Source organism: Carcharodon carcharias, chromosome 3 (assembly GCF_017639515.1).
Source record: "Carcharodon carcharias isolate sCarCar2 chromosome 3, sCarCar2.pri, whole genome shotgun sequence".
NCBI lineage: Eukaryota > Metazoa > Chordata > Chondrichthyes > Lamniformes > Lamnidae > Carcharodon > Carcharodon carcharias.
Genome location: NC_054469.1, coordinates 224021604 through 224042410, shown reverse-complemented (window position 1 = coordinate 224042410; position 20807 = coordinate 224021604). Strand labels below are relative to the sequence as shown.

At 39.3% G+C, this 20807-nt stretch overlaps 1 protein-coding gene across 7 annotated transcripts in view; it reads right to left on the bottom strand.

Annotated features, from left to right (window-relative positions):
• The window catches only part of relch (RAB11 binding and LisH domain, coiled-coil and HEAT repeat containing), a 102057-nt gene that overhangs the window by 7092 nt on the left and 74158 nt on the right, over positions 1-20807 (bottom strand). For 3 of the 7 annotated variants that reach the window (XM_041184929.1, XM_041184931.1, XM_041184933.1), the window contains 9 exons: positions 18782-18830; positions 17951-18036; positions 17749-17855; positions 11808-11907; positions 9649-9731; positions 8238-8301; positions 6957-7095; positions 5827-5943; positions 2750-2838 (listed from right to left, as the gene is read on the bottom strand). In XM_041184929.1, the coding sequence (XP_041040863.1) occupies positions 2750-2838; positions 5827-5943; positions 6957-7095; positions 8238-8301; positions 9649-9731; positions 11808-11907; positions 17749-17855; positions 17951-18036; positions 18782-18830 (834 nt within the window). Of the gene's footprint in view, positions 1-2749; positions 2839-5826; positions 5944-6956; positions 7096-8237; positions 8302-8767; positions 8851-9648; positions 9732-11807; positions 11908-17748; positions 17856-17950; positions 18037-18781; positions 18831-20807 lie in introns of those variants that run through there. The other 4 variants (XM_041184930.1, XM_041184932.1, XR_005942662.1 and 1 more) reach the window with 3 other exon arrangements.

The following is a 20807-nucleotide window of genomic DNA, read 5'->3' as shown; positions in this document are numbered from 1 at the left end:
ATATCAAATCAAACCGATTGTGAAACATAGGGAACTCAAGTGGAATGGTCTTCACAACTGTGATGGGACCAGTGCTCTGGTAAGTCTGACTGGGGGGGGGGTGCGGGTTGATGGAGATTTAAGCTAAATAGGTGAGGGGGGGCAGGGGGAAGAGAGATCATGACAGCAAAGATGTGGTAAATTAAAAAGGCAGAACAGCAAGGTAGCAATAAGCTAATGATAGATAATCAGAGCAGAAGAGGAATGGACAGAGGATACAAACTTAAGTTTGTGCCAGCAGTTAAGGCAGGAGTTTATAAATATAGTAAAAAGACAACTAAACACTACGGATAGCATCGCAACAAAATGGATGAACTGTCAGCTCAAATAGAAATAAATACATACAACCTGATAGCCATTCCAGACATGGCTGCAAGGTGGCCAAGGCTGGAACCCGAATATTAAAAGGTGTTTGACATTTTGAAGGCTTGCCCCACGGAGCGCTGGCATGAACCCGATGGGCTAATGGCCTTCTTTACTGCCATAAATACTATGATTCTATGAGGACAGGAAGCTAGGAAAAGGTGGTGGGGTAGCTCTGTTAATTAAGGATGACATTAGAACTCATCTCTCACTATTGTACTAAAGATCAAAATGCAGAATCAGGTTGGGTAGAAATAAATACCAAAGGTAAGAAGTCACTTGTGGGAGTAGTTTATAGGTCCCAACAGTAACTACATTGTAGGGCTGGGGATTCAGGAAGAAATAATGGAAACTTGTAAGAAAGGCACAGCAATAATCATGGGTGATTATAATATATAGATTGGATGAATCAGATTGGTAATGGCAGCCTGGAAGATGATTTCACAGAGCTGTTTTGAGATAATTTCTTAAAGCAGCATGTTCTAGAGCTAGCTAGAGAGTAGGCTATTCTAGAACTGGTATGCGAAATGAGACAGGATTACTTAATGACCTCACAGTAAAGGAGCCTCTAAGTAGCAAGGTTCATAACATGATTGAATTTCACATTCAGCTTGAGGGAGAGAAAAGTAGGTCTAAAATGAGGGTTTAAAATTTTAAGAGCAATTACGAGGGTATAAAAACAGCACTGCCGAAAGTGAACTGGGAAATTATGTTAAGGGGTAGGATTTCATAACACTCAGCAAAGAGGATGAATAAAAAATAAGGCATATTATCTAAACAGTGAAAGATTGCAGAGCTCTAAGATGGAGGGGGATCTGGGTGTTCTGGTGCATGAATCACAAAAGGTTAGTATGCAGGTACAGCAAGTAATTAGCAAAGCTAATAGAATGTTATCATTTATTGCGAGAGCAATTGAATACAGAGTAGGGAAGTTATGCTTCAGTTACACAAGGCATTGGTGAGACCACATCTGGAGTACAGTGTACAGTATTGGTCTCCTTATTTAAGGAAAGATGTAAATGTATTAACAGTTCAGAGAAGGTTTACTAAATTAATACCTGAAATGCGCAGGTTGTCTTATGAGGAAAGGCTGGACAGGCTAGGCTTGTATTTACTGGAGCTGAGAAGAGCAAGAGGCAACTTGATTGAAATGTATAAGATCCTGAGTGGACTTGACAGGGTGAAAGTGGAAAGTACAATTTCCTCTTGTGGGAGAATCTGGAACTCAGGGTCACTGTCTCAAAATAAGGGGTCACCCTTATAAGGCCAGAAATGAGGAAAAATTGCTTTCTCAGAGGGTAGAGAGACATTGGAATTCTCTTCCTCAAAAGGTATTTGAGGCAGACTCCTTGAAGATCTTTAAGGCAGAGGCAGATAAATTCTTGATAAGCATGGGGGTGGAAGGTTATTGGGGGATGGGCAGGAATGTGGGGTTAAAATCAGATCAGATCATTCATGATCTTATCAAATGGCGGAGCAGGCTCGAGGGGTTGAATGGCCTAATTCGTACATTCATGTGTGTGTTCGTTTGAGTGATAATGACCTGGGACTTGCTGCCCACAGGGGTAGTGGATGCAGAAATAATCAAATGATTTCAAAAGGAAATTGGATTGGCATTGGAATGAAATAAACTTCAGGGTTCCAGGGCCAAGTGGACCAAGCTGGATTTCTCTGCAAGAAGCCAGCATGGACTCAATGGGCTGCAGTGCCTCTTGTGCCATAAATGACTTAAAGCTATGTCAAGAGCTGCAGCCCAGCTGGTCCAACATTTGACTTCATTTAGTGCTTTTGAAGGTAATAATACTCCATTTTCTATTTAACCATAACAAATTGAGACTGTTTTTCCTCTTGTAAATTCAATTTGGATTAGGAAAACTTGTGGTTAATTTGCGGAGTGTAAAGTAACATCTTCATAGGTAAGTCCCATGAGAAGTATAAGCCAGAGGCAAATAAATACAAGCATCACAATAAAACATTAAATAAGACCGTTTCTTTATACTCCTCTGCCCCTCAAGCATGATGTAGAAATTTGCATTCGGCAGTTTGAGAGATCTGAAGAATGATTGATAGGAAGGGATGTGAACTTATAGAGTAGAGGGAATTTTACTCTATATCTGGCTCATGTTGTATTTAACCCAAGGCCACCCGATGCTGACCAGATACCAAAATGGAAAAACTCCCAATTCACTGACAATGGCATCCTTCAATTTGACTTTTGGTTGGGGCAGGGGTGGGTGGTGGTAGTTTGTGTTGAAAAAATATACTAGTTCTGTAAATGATTCGAGTGACTGATTACATTTCCGCTATATATAAAGAAAACAGGGGCACTTAATTTATAGGTACAAACCTCATGCTCTGGTGAGAGGTGCTCCATATCTATTCGCAAACACTTTAGGCCAGGGAGAAAATGGCATACCATCAGTTCTTCTGAAATAACTGCAGACATGGCTGTTAAGGATCATTACGCTCCATTTTCAGTTTAAAACACATGGACTAAATTTTAGCCATTTTAAGGCCATCAGGTAGCTTCAGGTTTCAAATCATGAGCAGATCAGGATTCTTAAATACAACACAGGGTTGTTTCAAAAATAATAGCCAGGTAAGAATTAATTATAAAAAATATTTTTTTCTCTGGTATCAGAGAAATACACTGACAAAACAACATAAAACAGAACTGAATAAAGCCATCACAAATCTACCAATCTATTACTTATCTTCCCCAGATAACAGTTGTGAAATTTTGTATCATGGATTTACAGCTCGTTCAACAAAGCACTAGTGCTAAAAATAAGGCAACACATTAAAAACTTACCACAAACTAAACTTCAGGAATGATAAGAGATTGAGACTGGGTTACAAAATAGTGGTAAATACAATGATTAAATGGGGAACCATGGTTCTAGCCAAACACTTGTCGTCTTACATTCACATCTGAAACGTATCAAGCTCTTTGAAGTTAATAGCTGTGAAGAATAAGCCCCAAGTAACTGATCTGTTCCCCATGGCTTTCAAAGAATTCATAAAACCACAAAACTTGAGTTCATGATTTGTGGAATAAATGTAAAATGATCCACAGTTTAAAGCCTCATGGGCCATTGTTTAGAAATTACTTTGCGACTAAGATTCAGATTTTTAGTGTTATGTAAACATTGGATGCCACGAAAATAAAAATTATACATTTTTGAATCAGTATTCTTCAAATGTAGCTTGTCTACATATCTCAGGATGGATCCATCACCCAAAGCGTGCTGTGAGTTTCACTTGTCATGTAACCATCATAAAATCTAATCTTGCATAAAAGCTTCTTCTCAAGGCTAAATCCTAAATAATTTTTCCATGAACTGGCTGCAACATCAAATGTCACAGAACAAAGGAAATTATCTGTCACAATTGATCACTAGCATTATTTTAAATTCTGGATGGAAAAAGGAGGAAAGGTGTCAGGTATGTAGAAAGAATGGAAAAGACCGGCAAACTTCATTTTTGCTCATTTCGCTTCTGTAGTTTACAAAAATGTCTGTGGATTTGATATAAGCACCTTCGAAACCCAAGCATGAAAACAAATTTGAGAATCCTGGAATGCTACATCACACCAATTTTGACATACAGAAGTGAAGAACAGTGAAGAAATGCAGTGAAGAATTGAGGCCGCAGAGTTGTGGTTTTTGAGGTGAATAATGAAGATATTTTGGACAAGTCACTCCACCAGTGAGAAGGTGCTAGTAAAATCTGAGACCAAAAGAATTTTGTTGGCCAAGATCAGGAAGAGACAGCTGAAATTTTTTGGGCATGTAATAAGAAATCATGACAAGTCTGATGCTGATGGGAAAGATCAATGGTAAAAGAAACCAAGGTAGACAAAGTACAATCTTTCCAAAGAGCCTCGCAAACTGGATGAGTGTACTGCCACCAAAGGTGACCCACACCTCCAGAACAAGATTAACATGGAGGTCTCTGGTTGCCAATGGTACCTAAGGGGAGAGAGAGAGAATAATGTTTGGTGATAGGGGTTCCCAACATTTAACACCAAATAAGGCTAGTTATGGAGATCTTCAGCTCTACTGGCAAATACACCCGAGCCTTCAACAACATGCCTGTAATTCATTACATGCAAGCATGTAGCAACAGGATGAATTCCAATGTTGTAATCTAGTGAGAAATGGAATTCTAAGACAACTTACAGAGAACCGTCTTCAGAGAAAGCAATTATGCTCCCAATCTCCAAAGGTTTCTATATAGATATATTTCTACGCAGGATAAGACTTTGAGAGAAATTCCACAGAATTCTGTGTCCCCCCTTCTGAGAATTTCAAACTAGATTTTAATACTTTGCAGTTTTTTGACAAACTACAGATCATCATGAAGCAATGTTGTTTTCTTCTTGGTAGTACAAGCTAGATACAACCTATCTGATACTCTGAAGTGGAACAGTTGGACAGCCATGTACATCTCACTACATCTAGATGAAAAATCATCAAAAGAGGGAGTGCCATTCAGTGAGACACATAACAGCCTTCCGGACTCAACATAGTTCAATGACTTCAGATTGTAACCTCTGTCCCCATTTTGTTTCTCTTTTCTTTGCTGGTTTTGGTTTTATATTCCTATTTTTCACTTTTTGGATGGCAGGTGTTCATGATTCTGCCATTCACGTCTCCTCTAGATATAGGCTTTTTAAACTTGCCCCATTACGATTCCCTTTGGTCTTGCACCATGAACCTCTCTCCTGCCCTCCACCCTACCAAATTTAACCTAGTTCTACTGTTGTGGAACTTCAAACGATCTCTAGTCCTCCACAATCTGACCAAAATAATTTGTGATTGTGGGCACAATCTACTCCCTTCGTTTAAAAAAAAATAGACCCTGATTCAATTGCCAGGAGAGGGAACCAAAACAAGCTGAACTACAGCCACTATTACTGTCTGTTATATGATGCAACTCTTAACATTGTATTGAGAAATTTAAGTATTGCTGGCTTGGAGCCAAGAAACACGACATGCCTGGCTGCATATGATTCAAGTCCAAAGCAAAATTCTAATGATTAGGAATTTGAAAATTCTCAGCCCACCTACTTGTAGTCTTGCTTTTGAAATTATGGAACCCGCTTGTTTTAATGTATTTCTCTTAGATCAATGGAAAAGTCTGAAATAAAGTGTTTTTCTTAAATATTGCATGATTGATCAGTTTAAAAAATGTTAAAAGCAAAGTATTAAAGGGTTGCTGAGATGTTTAAACTTAGAATTAATCTTTATTCGTACAAATGTATTAACCTGTGATTGTGGTTAAAAGAAAAATGGCCATTTAAACTGTTTTGTATTTAATTGAAATATTTGCATTTTTCTGAATGGCATGTTAAAGTGATTCCTTTTCCAATTCACTGGTATGAGGTTAGAGTAAACACTGGCTGTATTATTGAAAGGATACAGCAACAGGACAGAGCACTGTAGGCTTCAAAGAGTTGAATGGCAATGTCCAGTCTTTTTGTGTCAACTGCTTGTTGGTTGTTAGAGATGGCCAACTTGTGTAGGTTGGGGAGAACAACTGCATAAAATGGGAAAAGAAAACACATTAGACAATAATTGAAGTAACTTTTTAAAAAAAAATTTGAAGATGAAATTGCCCCCTGTTAAAAAAAAGGTAGGGGACATTTCCTCTCCATTTAACATCTATTGGATATCTCTGCATCGAGAAACATTCACAGCCAAACTGCACTAACCCCCAGTCCAAATTTAGCTATTCATATGCCCTCTCAGTCCTCTGCTCTTATTTGTGGGAAAGCACTTGGCCTCCACTTCAAGACTGGCAGCACACAGAAGAACACTATGAATGGAGGCAGGCAGTGGAAACAGGACACCTGCTTTCTCCTCCTCTTTCGTACCCCTTTATTCATCACAACATTCTTGATTGGAGTTGAGAGTCTCAATGATTCACTTCCCTCATGAGGTGAGGACTTCTGATTCTATGAAACCATAGGTCCAGTAACAGAAATAACACTATGCAGCCAAGACATGCCAATAGTATGCAGACATGAGAACCCGGCCATATGGGAGAACTAAGTGTTACAGTGATCTAGATTGTCAACAGCAAAAAAATAAACTTTGTGAACAATTCAAGGAAGATCAAACGTCCCGTTGTTAGCTGAATAATTTATTTTTTTAAAACAAATATGTTCAATTATCATTGGCAAGTCAGAGTAAGTGACTGAACTTGGTCCATGTTCAGCTATGTGTCAAATTACAGCGACACTTGGCAGAGGCAGACATCTTGAATTCAGGGGAGTAAGATGTGATTTTTTTTCCCCTCTACTTGATACAGTTCATTCAAGGTTCCTTAAATTACTGAGATGGAGGACAGTCTCCATACTGAAGTTTACACAGAGGGTCTTGAAAGTTATCCAGATAATGAGAATATGCATTCTCCAAAGCAACTCCAAATAATAGATCACTCTATATATTGACATGTTTTGCATCAGAAGTTAAAGTTAATATGTGAGTAAGACTATGGATCCTTGATGAGTAAAGAAAGGTCATGCATAGCATATAAAAAATACATACACTCATCCCTAAATCTTGGTTCAGCATTTGGCCCAACTCTTCCAAAAGTCTTGATTATTTCCATGTGCAGAGAGTGTTGATCATGGTACTGTGGATCTTCAAGAAATGAAGCCAATTGCATCTTGACTCTTTCCAACAGCTGTTAAAATCAAATGGTGGGGCATAAAATTAGCAATTTATTGCCCAGGTTCCTACTAAAATCGAATCTTGGTCAGTAGCAAGATGTTACAAATACAATTTGAAAACACAGTGCCAAAAACCTGTCAAACAATGGACTTTACTCCTATCATTTCCAGAAAATCTTCAACTGCTGAACTCAACAAGTTAACTTGCATCAAAAGCAGAAAACAAGAGAAATACATAGCATGTTTGAAAGTACCTGGAAAAGGAAGACAAGCATAGGTCACTTGTTGAATGGATCCTTCACTGGTACTGAGCACACTTAACCAGAAACTGATCTGTTCTCCTCCCTTCAGCTTGCCTGAGCCCTGTAGACTGACTCACTTGCCTTCATGCAATTCTGACAAAGTATCACTACCCAAAACTGCACACTTTTTTCTCTTTCTAGATGATGTACACTTTTAACATTTGTCTTTAATTTCCAGCATTTATGCTTTTTAACGTCACTTTTTTTTAATCTGAGTTCATACATGTATAAGATTCATTGTTCTTTTTCCTCCAGTCTGGATTATCAATTTAAAACCAGACAATGTTGGAAATACTCAGCAGGTCAAGCAGCATTTGTGGAGACAGGAACAGTTAACATTTCAGACCTTACGCAGAACTGTAAAAAGCTAGAGGTGTAAAAGGCTTTAAGCAAGTACATTTAATCTGACTTCCACTCAATGACAAACCTCCCCCTTTTGTTCTTTCCTTGCCTCAACTTGCTTAAAGACTGTAACATCCCTAACTTTTTCCTGTTCTGATGAAATGTCATTGAGCTGAAGCATTAGCTGTTTCTCTCCCCACGGATGCTCAGACCGGCTGAGTATTTCCAGCATTTTCTGTTTTTATCTGCAGTAGTTTGCTTTAGGATGATCAGTTTGTCTGTAAAGTGCAATAAATTAAATACATATTAACACTTGTTCAGTGCTTCGAGCTCGAGACTGGTTTCTTCAGTCCTTTATTGGATCCTATTGCATCAGGTAACATATGCTGTATCCGGTGTTACTGTATTATAGCTATAACACGTTGGGTCTGACAGATTGATCGACAACCAGATATAATATAGCAGATATTCAGATCAGTTTGTCTGTTATGATTAAGTAACTCACACTGTACCTCTCTCTGGGTTACTGTTTCCATGATGGTGCCAAAAGCAGGTATTGTAGCTATTCGTACGGAGCTAGAAAATTAAAGAAAACTGTTAGCATCTTTCCACACCTGTAAAGTACCAATTTAAAATATATATATATATATATATATCTTTATAGCATAAATTAGTGTGTAAGTTTTGTTAGGCTGTTATAATGCAATAGTCAGTGGATATAAAATCCAAAAATACAGTTTTCTCATCAGAACTTTATAGATAGCTGAGCTGGTGATTGCAGAGTATGCCACACCATTATATTTCAAGAGACAACATGTCAAATATGATGTAATGCATTTGAGCACAACATGTAAAAGGCATCTATTTTAACAGTTTTAAGCAAGAGGTTGTTATAAACAGCATTATCAGCTGGTCAGCTATCAAGTCTGGAGAGAATACTGCAATGCTATCAAACAGAAGTCAGTGTCAAAACAGATGATTATGTTTTTTTTTCTCTTTTGCTTTTTGTTTTAAGTCTATGGTCTCAGTCTGAACAACTCACAATTCAAGGTCACTGGATAAGGTAACAAGGGCCGGAGCAACCCGCTTGTCAATTAAGGCTTCATTCATGCCTCGCACGATCAGCTGTAACCAGTCAAAAAAAAAATGCAACAAAAATAAAACAAAAAAAACACATTGATGAAAAAAAATTGATTAGTTAAGAGGATGAGCGCTGACTCTCAGTCCATTCAAGGAAGTATTCAACCACACACACAAAAAAGACAAGGCATATGGCACATGCTCAACAGCTAGTTAACATCAACCTGTGAGAAATTAGTAGGTTAAACAAAAGCCACGCATCCCTTTTGCTCTGAAAAATCACCCGTCTAATGAGACATTTTGTTAGAATGGCTGTATTGGGAGGCCAAAATTATAAAACGTGAATAATTTAAGCAATATTTTATTAAATTCATTAAGTTTGAAACTCATGGTGCCAAAATTGGGGTAACAAACTCAACTTTGGATACCGTTGTGTCAGTGAACAGGAAAAGCGAATGTAGCAACACAACTTGCTCTTACGCAACAAAAATCAGCAATTAAAACACTGCTTAATCAGAGTTTATTTGCATAAAATGCAAAGTGATCTTTTCATGGTTACAATGGTCTTTTGGTGAATGATTTCTAAGATGGATCAAGATATTTTCATATCTCAATCTTCCCTTATTCGCAAGGTCAAAATATTGCATTTCCACAGGTTAGGAACCTCATCCCAAAATAAGCATAGCGCTAGCATATCCTTGCACCTTTAACACAATATCTGCACAACTGGTCACATGATTAGCAGTGCATTGCTGCAGTAAGAGTAAGTGAACATATCAAAGGGTGATTTCTCAGCAAGGTAATAAAAAGCGATGCGCTTTAACTGGCTAGGAAGAAACTTACATTTCAGGGTCACTGGAGAGAGTGATAAGTGCAGGGACAACTCTCTGAGCTACCAGAGTTTCATTCACCCCCTTCACCAACAGCTGAGTGGGCAGAACAAGGGATGTCACATGTGATACGTAGAAAGAGTGAGCAGAGTATCATGGGAAGTAGCATGGCACATCGAAGAGAGAGAGAAACAAAAGAGCAAACAAAAATTAGAGAAGCAACAATTTCTACAGAACAGCTCAACATTTACAGGGTTTGAAACACTACAACAGCTCAAAATTTCTATGAAATAGCAGTACATACCAAAGCTGATCAGCTGATCTCACAGGTTTCCAATGTACAAATGGAATGAGATCACCAGAATGAGATCAAACAAAAACTAATGACAAGCTTAATTGACTTATATCCGTAATAATGGAAAAATTATTTCGTTTTATATTAATATTGCTACCCACAGAAGTAATCCAATTTGCATCACTTTCAGGCCTACTTATTTTAAATATATCACGACATGCCCAAATCCCTGACATTTGTTCCTGGTGGGTGAAATGCAAACGTAAATTCATAAAATGTTACCACTTGTGTCAAGTTTATTCCTCAGACACAGAAACTGATTTCAAAAATTTTATTTTCCTAATTTCTTCAAAACGGCTCGATCTTTTTAACCAACTAGGCTAGTGACAATACACTAAGTAAAGAGATTTATGTTAAAAAGTCTTTTTTTTCTGGGTACATATCTGGAGTTGGCCATTCCGTAACAGATCGAGGTTATAAGATCCAACTTTACCACTCTGGATTTCAAAACTTACTACCCACACGGTAGTAAATACACGTCATAGTGTAGTTTAAAAATTTACTTTGTCTGCAAAACAAAAAAATGTAGGTTATATTTAAAACTAGGGTCTACTTTATAAGTAGTGGGAGCAGGAGTAAGACATATGGCCCCTTGAGCCTGTTTCGCCATTCAATATCATGAACGATCTTCCTCAACTCCACATTCCTGCACTATCCCCATATCCCTTGATTCCTTTAGTGCCCAAGAAACCAGTAATCTCTGTCTTGAATATGCTCATTGAATGAGCGTCCACAGCTCTCTACAAATGAAAAGAAATCTTCAGCTTATCCCTAAATAGTTGACTCAATAACCTGAACCAAGGCCCCTCCCTCTCTAGATTTTTCATTAACAGCAAATAGCCTCTCAGCATCTAGCCTGTCAAACCCTCAAGACTTCTATACATCTCAGTGAGGTCAAATATCCTGCAATTCTGAGTTCTTATTGAAACAAAAAACTTTGCAAGTCACATGATTGTTTCTTTCAATTAAAAGCCTAACAGCTCTCGGTATAGATAAAAGCAAAATATTGCAGGTGCTGGAAATCTGAAGAAAAACCAGAAAATGCTGGAAAAACTCAGCAGCTGTGGAGAGAGAAACAAAGTTAACTTTTTGTGTCTGTATGACCCTTCTTCAGGGTCATATGGACTCAAAACATTAACTCTGTTTCTCAGCTCTTGGTGTAGGCTCCCTAACAGTTCCTACTTAGACAACCAAGTCAGCAATTCTTAGCATCAGTAACTGGAATATTAATTACCACTTCATAATACCATCCTCACAAATTAGCATGTAAATTATTTCAATATTTCTCCAACTCATATCTTTTGGTCTAAATGCACACCCTCATTTGCAAACCACACCCCCCCCCCCTCAAAAAAAATGTTGAACTTTTGATCCCCTGAATTTGAAATCAAAGTTCTGGCTCCAAATGCAATCCTGCAGTGCACTAATAGCAGTGGACTATGCTGTCTGAAAAGCCAAACAACTGTGGCAAATCAGGTCTGGCAGCTTTGGTAGGTACAGAAGCATGAAAAGGATCTCTCACCCTAGCAGACAAAGCTTACGTTTTAAAGCACGGAAGAATCTAAAAACATTGCTTAAATGACTATAGCACAGCAGCTGATAACAAAAGTGGTAACTACGCAATCACACCTCTATTAACAGATGTTCCAGTACGATAACACTTTACTGTAAAATCATGCAGGTCACATTCTTAAACCAGAAGGGTAAGTGATGCTCCAATGATATCTCTATTACATAGAATCTCAATAGCATTTTTAAAAATGAGTTTTTAAAAACAAATTTAATTGTAAGCAAAATTATTTTACTGAACATCTTACCTCAAACATTCTAGCAGCAGTGCATCTAACAAGTGCTGAAGTGTGTACGACTCCATACCACAGCACTGTTAATAGTAGTTCGTGGTATGCTGGGTTTGCCCTAACAAAATAAGCAGAAATGGAAAAATCAAACTTAAAACATTTGTGAAATGTTAGTGCTTTTGGGGAAAAAAGTATCTTTCCTATACAGACCTCGACTCTGAAAGATGTCCCCCCCTCCCCACCTCCCACGTAAATGTTTCAGGTTTCGGCTGAAAGCATTTTTAAACTAAAGCAGTTGTGTAACCAGCCCTGTAAGAATAGAACTAATGAAATTCCTTCACACTGATAATTGCAATTGCAGTATTATATTGATCATTAAAGGTAGTTAAAATTAGAATGGGAAATGCCAATTCTAATCTCGAACTAGAATGGTATTAACCAGCTTGGATAAAAACCCTACTTAATGGAACTAAAATAATTTTGGCTGTCACAAACCAATTCAGCTAACCAAAAGCATTAAGACGAGTCAAATATAACTGCCAACTCACTGCTTCTGGCCACTGGCACAACTATGATCTTAGGATAAGATCTAGTTACCCACATTATCTCCTCACTTCTGTCTGCACATATAACATCCTGCCTTTTCTAAAGTTGTAAATCTTTCCTTGAACTCAATGACCTACTAAACCTAGTTTTCTCATTTGTAAGCATCCCCAAAAATCAAGCCTCAACCTCCATTTTACTTTTTACTCAGCCCTTCTAATCTTCTCTCACCACCCTCACTTGATATAGTTTCTTATGGGAGCCTTTTATTTTCTTTTCCTCATCCCCAACTTCCCATGTTTTTAATCTTCATGTGCCCAGAGTGACTTTTTAAGTGCGCTGAGGTGTTCTGATAACATGATCCTTTTTAAAGACTGTAAGATGCTCTCTTTAACATTGCTTCAATTCAGTGATTCCCTTTTAAGTTTTGATCCAAATACATTGAGGTGGATTAACTTTGAAGACGACTAAAACCCTGCAATAGGAAATTAAAACAGGTCCCAGTGGAAACCCCATCTAAGTATACTGGATAGAAAAGGAAGGCGCAGTACCAAACTAAACTTTCCTTCTGAAGCTAGAAAATCAAAGCAGCAGTGTATACAGAAAAAAATAAACATTGACAATAGTTCAAAGTTAAAGGGACACAACTACTAGAAACTAAACTGAATATGAGAAGCAGAGCTTAAAAGGGAATCACTGAATTGGAGCAATGTTAAGGAGAGCATCTTACAGTATTTAAAAAGGACCATGTTATCAGAACACCTCAGCAAACTTAAAGGGCAGGATTTTACCGTCAGCGAGCGGGGGTGGGGCCTGCTCGTTGACACGTAAAGTGACGCGGGATGATGTCGGGCGGAACTCCCGATGTCATCCCGCCTCATTTAAATTTTCAGGGAGGTGGGGGCGCAGCACGCCTGCTGACCTGTCAATGGCCAATTGAGGCCGTTGACAGGGTCAATTGAGCAATTAAAGGACCTGCCTGTCCAGCCTTAAGGTTGGTGGGCAGGCCAGGAGACCCGGCGACAACTAGAAAAAACATGAAACCTCATCCACCGGCGGGATGAAGTTTCATGTAGGGTTTTAAAATTTTTTTAAAGTTATGGAAATTATGAACATGTCCCAACTCATGTGACATTGTCACATCAGGGGACAAGTAAGGGATTTTTTTTTCTATTTTGAATATTATTGAAAGTAGAGGCAATCTCCCTGAGGCAGCACTTAGCCTCAGGGAGATGAGTGCGCTCTTTTGTGCGCATGCGTGAAAGAGCGGACTCTCGATTCTGGGATTGCCCCAGGGTGTGCACAGCGCTTCCCTGCGGATGTCACGCTGGGTGGGCCTTAATTGGCGTCACGCCTCCAATTGGGGGCGCTGATCGGAAGCGTGCCTGCACGCGCCAGCCCATCAACATCCTCCCAAATGGGGGAAAATTCTGCCCAAGAAGTCACTCTGGGCATAAAAACATGGGAAGTTGGGGATGAGGAAAAGAAAATAAATGGCTCCCGTAAGAAATTATATCAAGTAAGGGTGGTGAGAGAAGATTAGAAGGGCTGAGTAAAAAGTAAAATGGAAGCTGAGGCTTGCTTTTTGGGGATGTTTACAAATGAGAAAACTAGGTTTAGTAGATCATTGAGTTCAAGGAAAGATTGACAACTTTAGAAAAGGCAGGATGTTATATGTGCAAACAGAAGTGAAGAAATAATTGTGGGTAACTAGATACCATCAGGGATCAAAGAAATTGCACTGATGTCATGCACAGGCCATAAAATGCAGTGGAAAGTAAGAACACAGTAAGTAAACAAGGGAGGTTAGCTTGGACAAAGGAGAAGTTGAAAAGTAAAGAGAAATTATGGATGTAATGGATTATTTACCTAGGAAAAATGGATTGCCATGTGTGCTTGAAGGTGATAAACAGTTCAGTTGGAGCTACAACAGAAGCTGCAGGGGGAGGAAGTGGCAAAGTAGTAATGGCCTTGGACAAGTAATGTAGAGGCCCAGAGCTTATGCTCTGGGGACATGGGTTCAAATCCCACCATGGCAACTGTTGGAATTGAAATTCAATTAAAACATCCGGAATTGAAAACTAGTCTCAGTAATGGTGACCATGAAACTATTACCGAATGTTGTAAAAACCCATCTTGTTCTGCCATCCCTATCCAGTCTGGCCTTTATGTGACTGCAGACCCACTGCAATGTGGCTCACTGGCCAAGCCACACAGTTCAAGGGTAATAAATGCTGACCTTGCCAGTGACACTCACATTCCATGAAAGAATTAAAAAAAAGTATTACTGAAGAAAGGCAAAAGGACGTTATGGGGACAGAAACAGACCTGGTACAGACCCTGTGGTGTGAAGCAATGGACTGGATCCTGCTGGGAAAATAATGGCACGTGAACGATCCATGCCATTATTAGCGTGCAAATTGGCCAGCAAATTCAGGGGATTAAGAGATGCACCATGAATCGCGGATCTCCAGAACTTGCTGGTTGGTTTATGTGGCTCTGCTTGTTTGCTTCACACAAATGGCTCCTCATCCTTAGTCTCCCTGTTATTTATTTATTTATTCATTTTCCTTCCATGTTTAATACCCGATCTTAAACTTATGTTTAAGTCAAATAAAACATAAGAATATCTGAAAAATGACAGGCAGGAAAAGATCCTCTGGTCCGTCCAGTCTGTCCCACACAAATGCAGCAAAATATATCGAATTCTCCAGCCCAACCGAGACTGTGAGACCTCATCAGGTGAACAGAAAAATAAGTCATGTTAACGCTTCCTGTAGTTGCACATTAATTGCTGATTAAACTCACCATAGAAAGTTCAGTTTGGTAATTAAGACACAAGCACCCTTTTAACATAATTGTTAATGCATGCCAATCAACCTCAAATGGCCCAAAATAGGATGAGCTTAAAGGGTTCAATTTCATTCCTGAATGTAGTTAATTGTCATTAAGGATTTTAAAAAAGTAAAAGTAAAACAGTCGTAAAAAAAAAGTGGCTTTTCCCCCTCAATTCAATTTTATTTTCCCTCTCACTATTTCTCTTTCTGTATCTGATTTGATTCAAAGGATTGAGCAAGAAACAGGAACGACTGAGGTGAAAATAGAGTAAATTAAACTCTTGGAAAAGCTCAGCAGGTCTGGCAGCATCTGCGGAGAGGAACACAGTTAACGTTTCGAGTCTGTATGAATCTACAACAGAACTAAGTAAAAATAGAAGAGAGGTGAAATATAAGCTGGTTTGGCGGGGGGGGGTGGGGGGACAAGTAGAGCTGGATAGAGGGCCAGTGATAGGTGGAGATAGCCAAAAGATGTCATAGACAAAAGGACAAAGAGGTGTTGAAGGTGGTGATATTATCTAAGGAATGTGCTAATTAAGGGTAGAAAGCAGGACAAGCAAGGTACAGATAGCCCTAGTGCGAGTGGGGTGGTGTGAAGGAATTGAGAAAGGCTAAAAAGGTAGAGATAAAACAATGGATGGAAATACATTTAAAAATAATGGAAATAGGTGCGGTTTCCTCTACATTGGAGAGATCAAACGCAGACTGGGTGACCGCTTTGCAGAACATCTTTGGTCTGTCCGCAAGCATTACCCAGACCTCCCTGTCGCTTGCCATTTCAACACTCCACCCTGCTCTCATGCCCATATGTCCGTCCTTGGCCTGCTGCATTGTTCCAGTGAAGCTCAACGCAAACTGGAGGAACAGCACCTCATCTTCCGACTAGGCACTTTACAGCCTTCTGGACTTAACATTGAGTTCAACAATTTTAGATCATGAACTCTCTCCTCTATCCCCACCTCCTTTCTGATCCCTCCCTTTTTTTCCAATAATTTATATAGATTTTTCTTTTCCCACCTATTTCCATTATTTTTAAATGTATTTCCATCCATTGTTTTATCTCTACCTTTCAGTCTTTTTCGATTCCTTCACCCCACCCCCACCAAGGCTATCTGTACCTTGCTTGTCCTGCTTTCTACCCTTAATTAGCACATCCCTTAGATAACATCACCACCTTCAACACCTATTTGTCCTTTTGTCTATGACATCTTTTGGCTATCTCCACCTATCACTGGCCCTCTATCCAGCTCTACTTGTCCCACCCCCTTAAACCAGCTCATGTTTCACCTCGCTTCTATTTTTACTTAGTTCTGTTGATGAGTCATACGGACTCGAAACGTTAACTGTGTTCCTCTCTGCAGATGCTGCCAGACCTGCTGAGTTTTTCCAGGTATTCTTATTTTTATTTTTGTTTTGGATTTCCAGCATCCACAGTTTTTTGCTTTTAAATTAAAGTCTAATTGGTTAAGGAGATAGACATTTGTCCTGTGGTTCACAGAGATCTCAGCAAGCTCCTCTTCTTTGTCCAAAGACAGGGTCTGACCCAAGGCATAGCGACCTCCACCATGGGTAGGGCAAGGAGGCAGGTCCAGAATCCACCCCAGCTGGAACAGGGATCAAACTCTGTGCTGTTGGCACCAATCTGATCCACACTGGCTGTCCAGCCAACTGATCCAACCAGCCCCACTAGGAGTTAGAATTGCTGTGGCAACATACACTTTTGCATGCATTTTGTAGCCTGGAGCTATGGTTAATGCTAGAGGCTGCAATTTTCCTTCCATCACATGACTGATCAGGAATCTCAATCTCTCTCACCACCTGCCATTGGCATGTATTGGAAGTTTTTGCAAGTTGGTACTCAACCTGTTTGGCTGCGTCATGAACATACTTTCCTTGGCAACCAAATCTTGGAGTGGGACTTGAACCAGGAGCTTCTGGCTCAGAAGCAGGACGCTACCAACTGCATCACAAGACATCCTCTTCCAGCAAGTTACAGGATTTAAAAAAAATTCACGAAGGGTGGAATAAGATTTCTAACTGGCGAGGTACACCATGAGGTAGCCTCCTTTCCTGAAAGTTCCAGACCAGAGGAGTCTTAACAGTCACTTGTATAAGGATCACATCAGAACTCAAGGTGCAAAAAAATGTTGACTTGCCTATTTCTAAGGTTTAGGAAAGCACAGCTCACCAAGAAAATTGGGTAGTTCATGTGCGGATGGACAACAATGTGAATATTAGAACAATGGAGATTAGAGAAACAGGCTGCACCTAAATGAGGCAGATAGAAAGATTAAAAAAATGGAAGAGGGAAACAAAGGGAAGAAAGGGGAATTGTGACAAGACTGAACAGAGTATGAAGTGCTCAGTAGGCAAGTATGGACTCTGCTACATACACAAACCAGGGATCAGGACAATGCAAACATTCATCAAATCTAAAGAGGATGTATATATGCACAATTCTGGAAGGCATCAGAGATAAGATACTGGATTTGGGGGGTGGCTGGCATGACATAAAGAACATCAGAAACATGCAAACAAACATTCAGGAGAATTGAGTCTTCAGAAAAAATATATCTTACCCTAGTTCTACAAATGAAGCCTTCAGACTATCAAGGGGTGCATGAGATAATGAAAGTGTGGTCATTACATCTTCCAAAAATCCCACCAAGAGTTTCCGGTCTTCTTCCTGCAGGAGAGTTGCATTTACTCAGCATTTCGGCAATTGATTAACTAAAACGAGAGTTTAATGAGTCTAGAGTTACAAAAGCCAACGTCCCTTACCTGATTGTAACAAGTGAGTACTCCAGTTGCATATATGGGAACTGTTGCCTTTGTTAGCACCCCATTGCCAGCTGTAGCAGATACATCTTTTCAAAAAATAACAAGAAACATCAACGTCACATAAACTGTTGCACTTAATCCCCGTTGCAAAGGCCATTTGTCAAATGGTTAATCATACTAGTTTTTGGCACATTTAAAAGGCAAAGAATTATATTTGGATACTTAAAACGGAGTTAGTCTTCAGAATGATTCAAATCAAAGCCATAATAAAACCAGCATAAAACAGAATGCACAACAAATTTGACCAACATAACCTTCTTCAGTACACCCATGTGTGCAGCACAAATCTCTAGATTTGTGGTGATACTTTAGATAGGACAATTACATTAAACTTTGGTCTAACAACAGTATGGATCACTGAATAGAATTAACTTATTTTGCAATGCCTGGTCAATGAGAGTTTAAACTTCACAGGTGCCCCTCAAAAGTGAAGGGCACAGATTTCAAAACCACAGGTGAAACATTTAGAATAAAACTTAATAGTTAAGTTTCAGGAACCTGTTATGTTCGATAAAACTTTGGGAAAGCCAATTACTTTCTGCGTAAGCTGCGCTGACATTTAAAAAAAAATTCTTAATTAAAACATATTTACACAATTAACTCATTGAAGCTGTATCTAGATAGGCACGCTGTTAAATCTATTTTAAATGTTTTGTTTTCTATCAATATTAATTTATATTCTTCTCTTGTCAAACTGTAAAATGAGGCTTTCAATTAATATTCGAGCACTGGAAAGTTGAACAGTGTGGGTAGTGTGTGGGTGCAGCTTACCAACAGCTTCTTCTGATAGCCTCAGTATTTCTTGGAACTGTGGCTTCACCTAAGGGTGTACAATATACATTATTGTTAGATTGCAGCAAAGGCAAGGACAATCTAAAGTCACACACAAGTACATGTCTACTATGTCAGCTGCATTTAAAACACTGGAATGGTAAATTAGGCCAATAAAATAAAAGCCATCTTAGTAAATTGAATAATCAAAGATTCAATTTTTAGGCATTCCTTTTAAAATAAAATTAAAAGAGATCCAAGAGATGGTTCAGTTTTACTGGTTTTGTTATTTATGAACAAACTTGGATTTTATAAAAAGAGTGAACAATCATCAAATCTAGATTTGGACATGCAGGATTGTCACGGGTTGTTAAGTTGTCATTTGTACAGGAGCAGTTGCTTCACGTGCTGTCATTTTAGCAGTATTTTTAGAAATTCAATCATCTAAATGTGATTCAAATTATGATTTTGGAATTTCCAATAGATGTAATTGAAATTCAGTACAAAGCCTAAAAGCTAGACTTCCAGTCAGTAGCTTTACTAGAGAAAAGAATGGGTACAAAGGGCAAGATGATTTGATTCTTTACAATTCTAACAGACACTGTCTAATTCCAGTGAGGCCCCATTTATATCTATGAGTGCAACTCTGAAAGAAACAGATTTAACTCATTAATCCTCGAGCCATTAGAAACCTCTAGTTGGCAATGGTTTCTGACATTACAGGGACAAAGTGATCAAATATTCTATAAGATACACTGGCTCTCATCATGCTGCAGCATACATGAATGATTATCCTGTGGCTTACCATTATAATTTCTGGAGATCAAGGAGCACGAATCAGAAAGGGGCACCCGAGGAGACAGGCGACTATGCCAGACTGACACGGAGACCGAGTGAGTAGCGAATTAGGTTCACGTGATAATTCGTTTTCAGTTTTTAACTACAGATTAAGAATCAAGATCTGACATAGCACTAACGTTCGATTAAGTTAAGTTAGCTTGTTAAACAGAGAACTGAATGGAGTGGCAGTTATCTGTCAATCACCTGAAAGCAATTGGTTCAAGTGGTGTTAATTACTGTAGCAGGAAGCTAAACTAGCCAGTGACTCATTAGAAGGTCTATAAAAAAGACAGGCTTTTCAAACTGCACAATCAGTAAGGGCTGGGAGAGGAGACAGGCGACTACGCCTGAGTGAGACAGAGACTGAGTGACTAGCAAATTATGTTTATGTGGGAATTCAGCGCATGGGGGAAAAGAGGTGTGCTATACATAGAGTACGTCCTAAGTTAATTGAGTAATTAAATTAATTTAACTAAATAATATAAGTAACAATGGCAGGACAGGTGTAATGTTGCAGCTGTGGAATATGGGAACTTTTGGACAAAGCGGCCCATGACAAACACGTCTGCAGAAAGTGTAAGCAGCTAGAGGACTCCCGGATCAAGGTTGTTGATCTGGAAGATGAACTGCAGACATCGCACAACATAAGGGAGGGGGAGAAATATCTGGACACTTTGGTCTAGAAGATAGTCTTGCCTGTCAGAATAGGGTCACCTGTTTTGGTCAGCCGGGAGGGACAGGAGGATGTGACCGTGAGTGACGCAGGTAATAGGACCAAGCAGACAGTAGTGGAGGAGCCTCAGACTTTGCAATTGTCAAACAGGTTTCAGATGCTCACAACCTGTAGACGAAAGTAAGTTGTGCAAGGTGGATGAGCAGGCTAGCCAAGGCATCATGGTACAGGAAGCCATTTAAGTGGGGGGAGCAAACAGGAACGTAGTGGTAGTAAGGGATAGTATAGTAAGCACGATTGACATTGTTCTCTGCAGCAAACAGTGAGAGTCCAGAAGACTGTGTTCCCTGCCTGATGCCAGGGTTTGGGACATCTGCTCAAGGCTGGAGAGGAACTTGCAGTGGGAGGGGGAGGATCCAGTCGTTGTACCCTTGTAGGTATCAATGAAATAGGTAGGATGAGGAAGGAGGTTCTGCATAGTCAGTATGAGAAGCTAGGTACCAAATGAAGCAG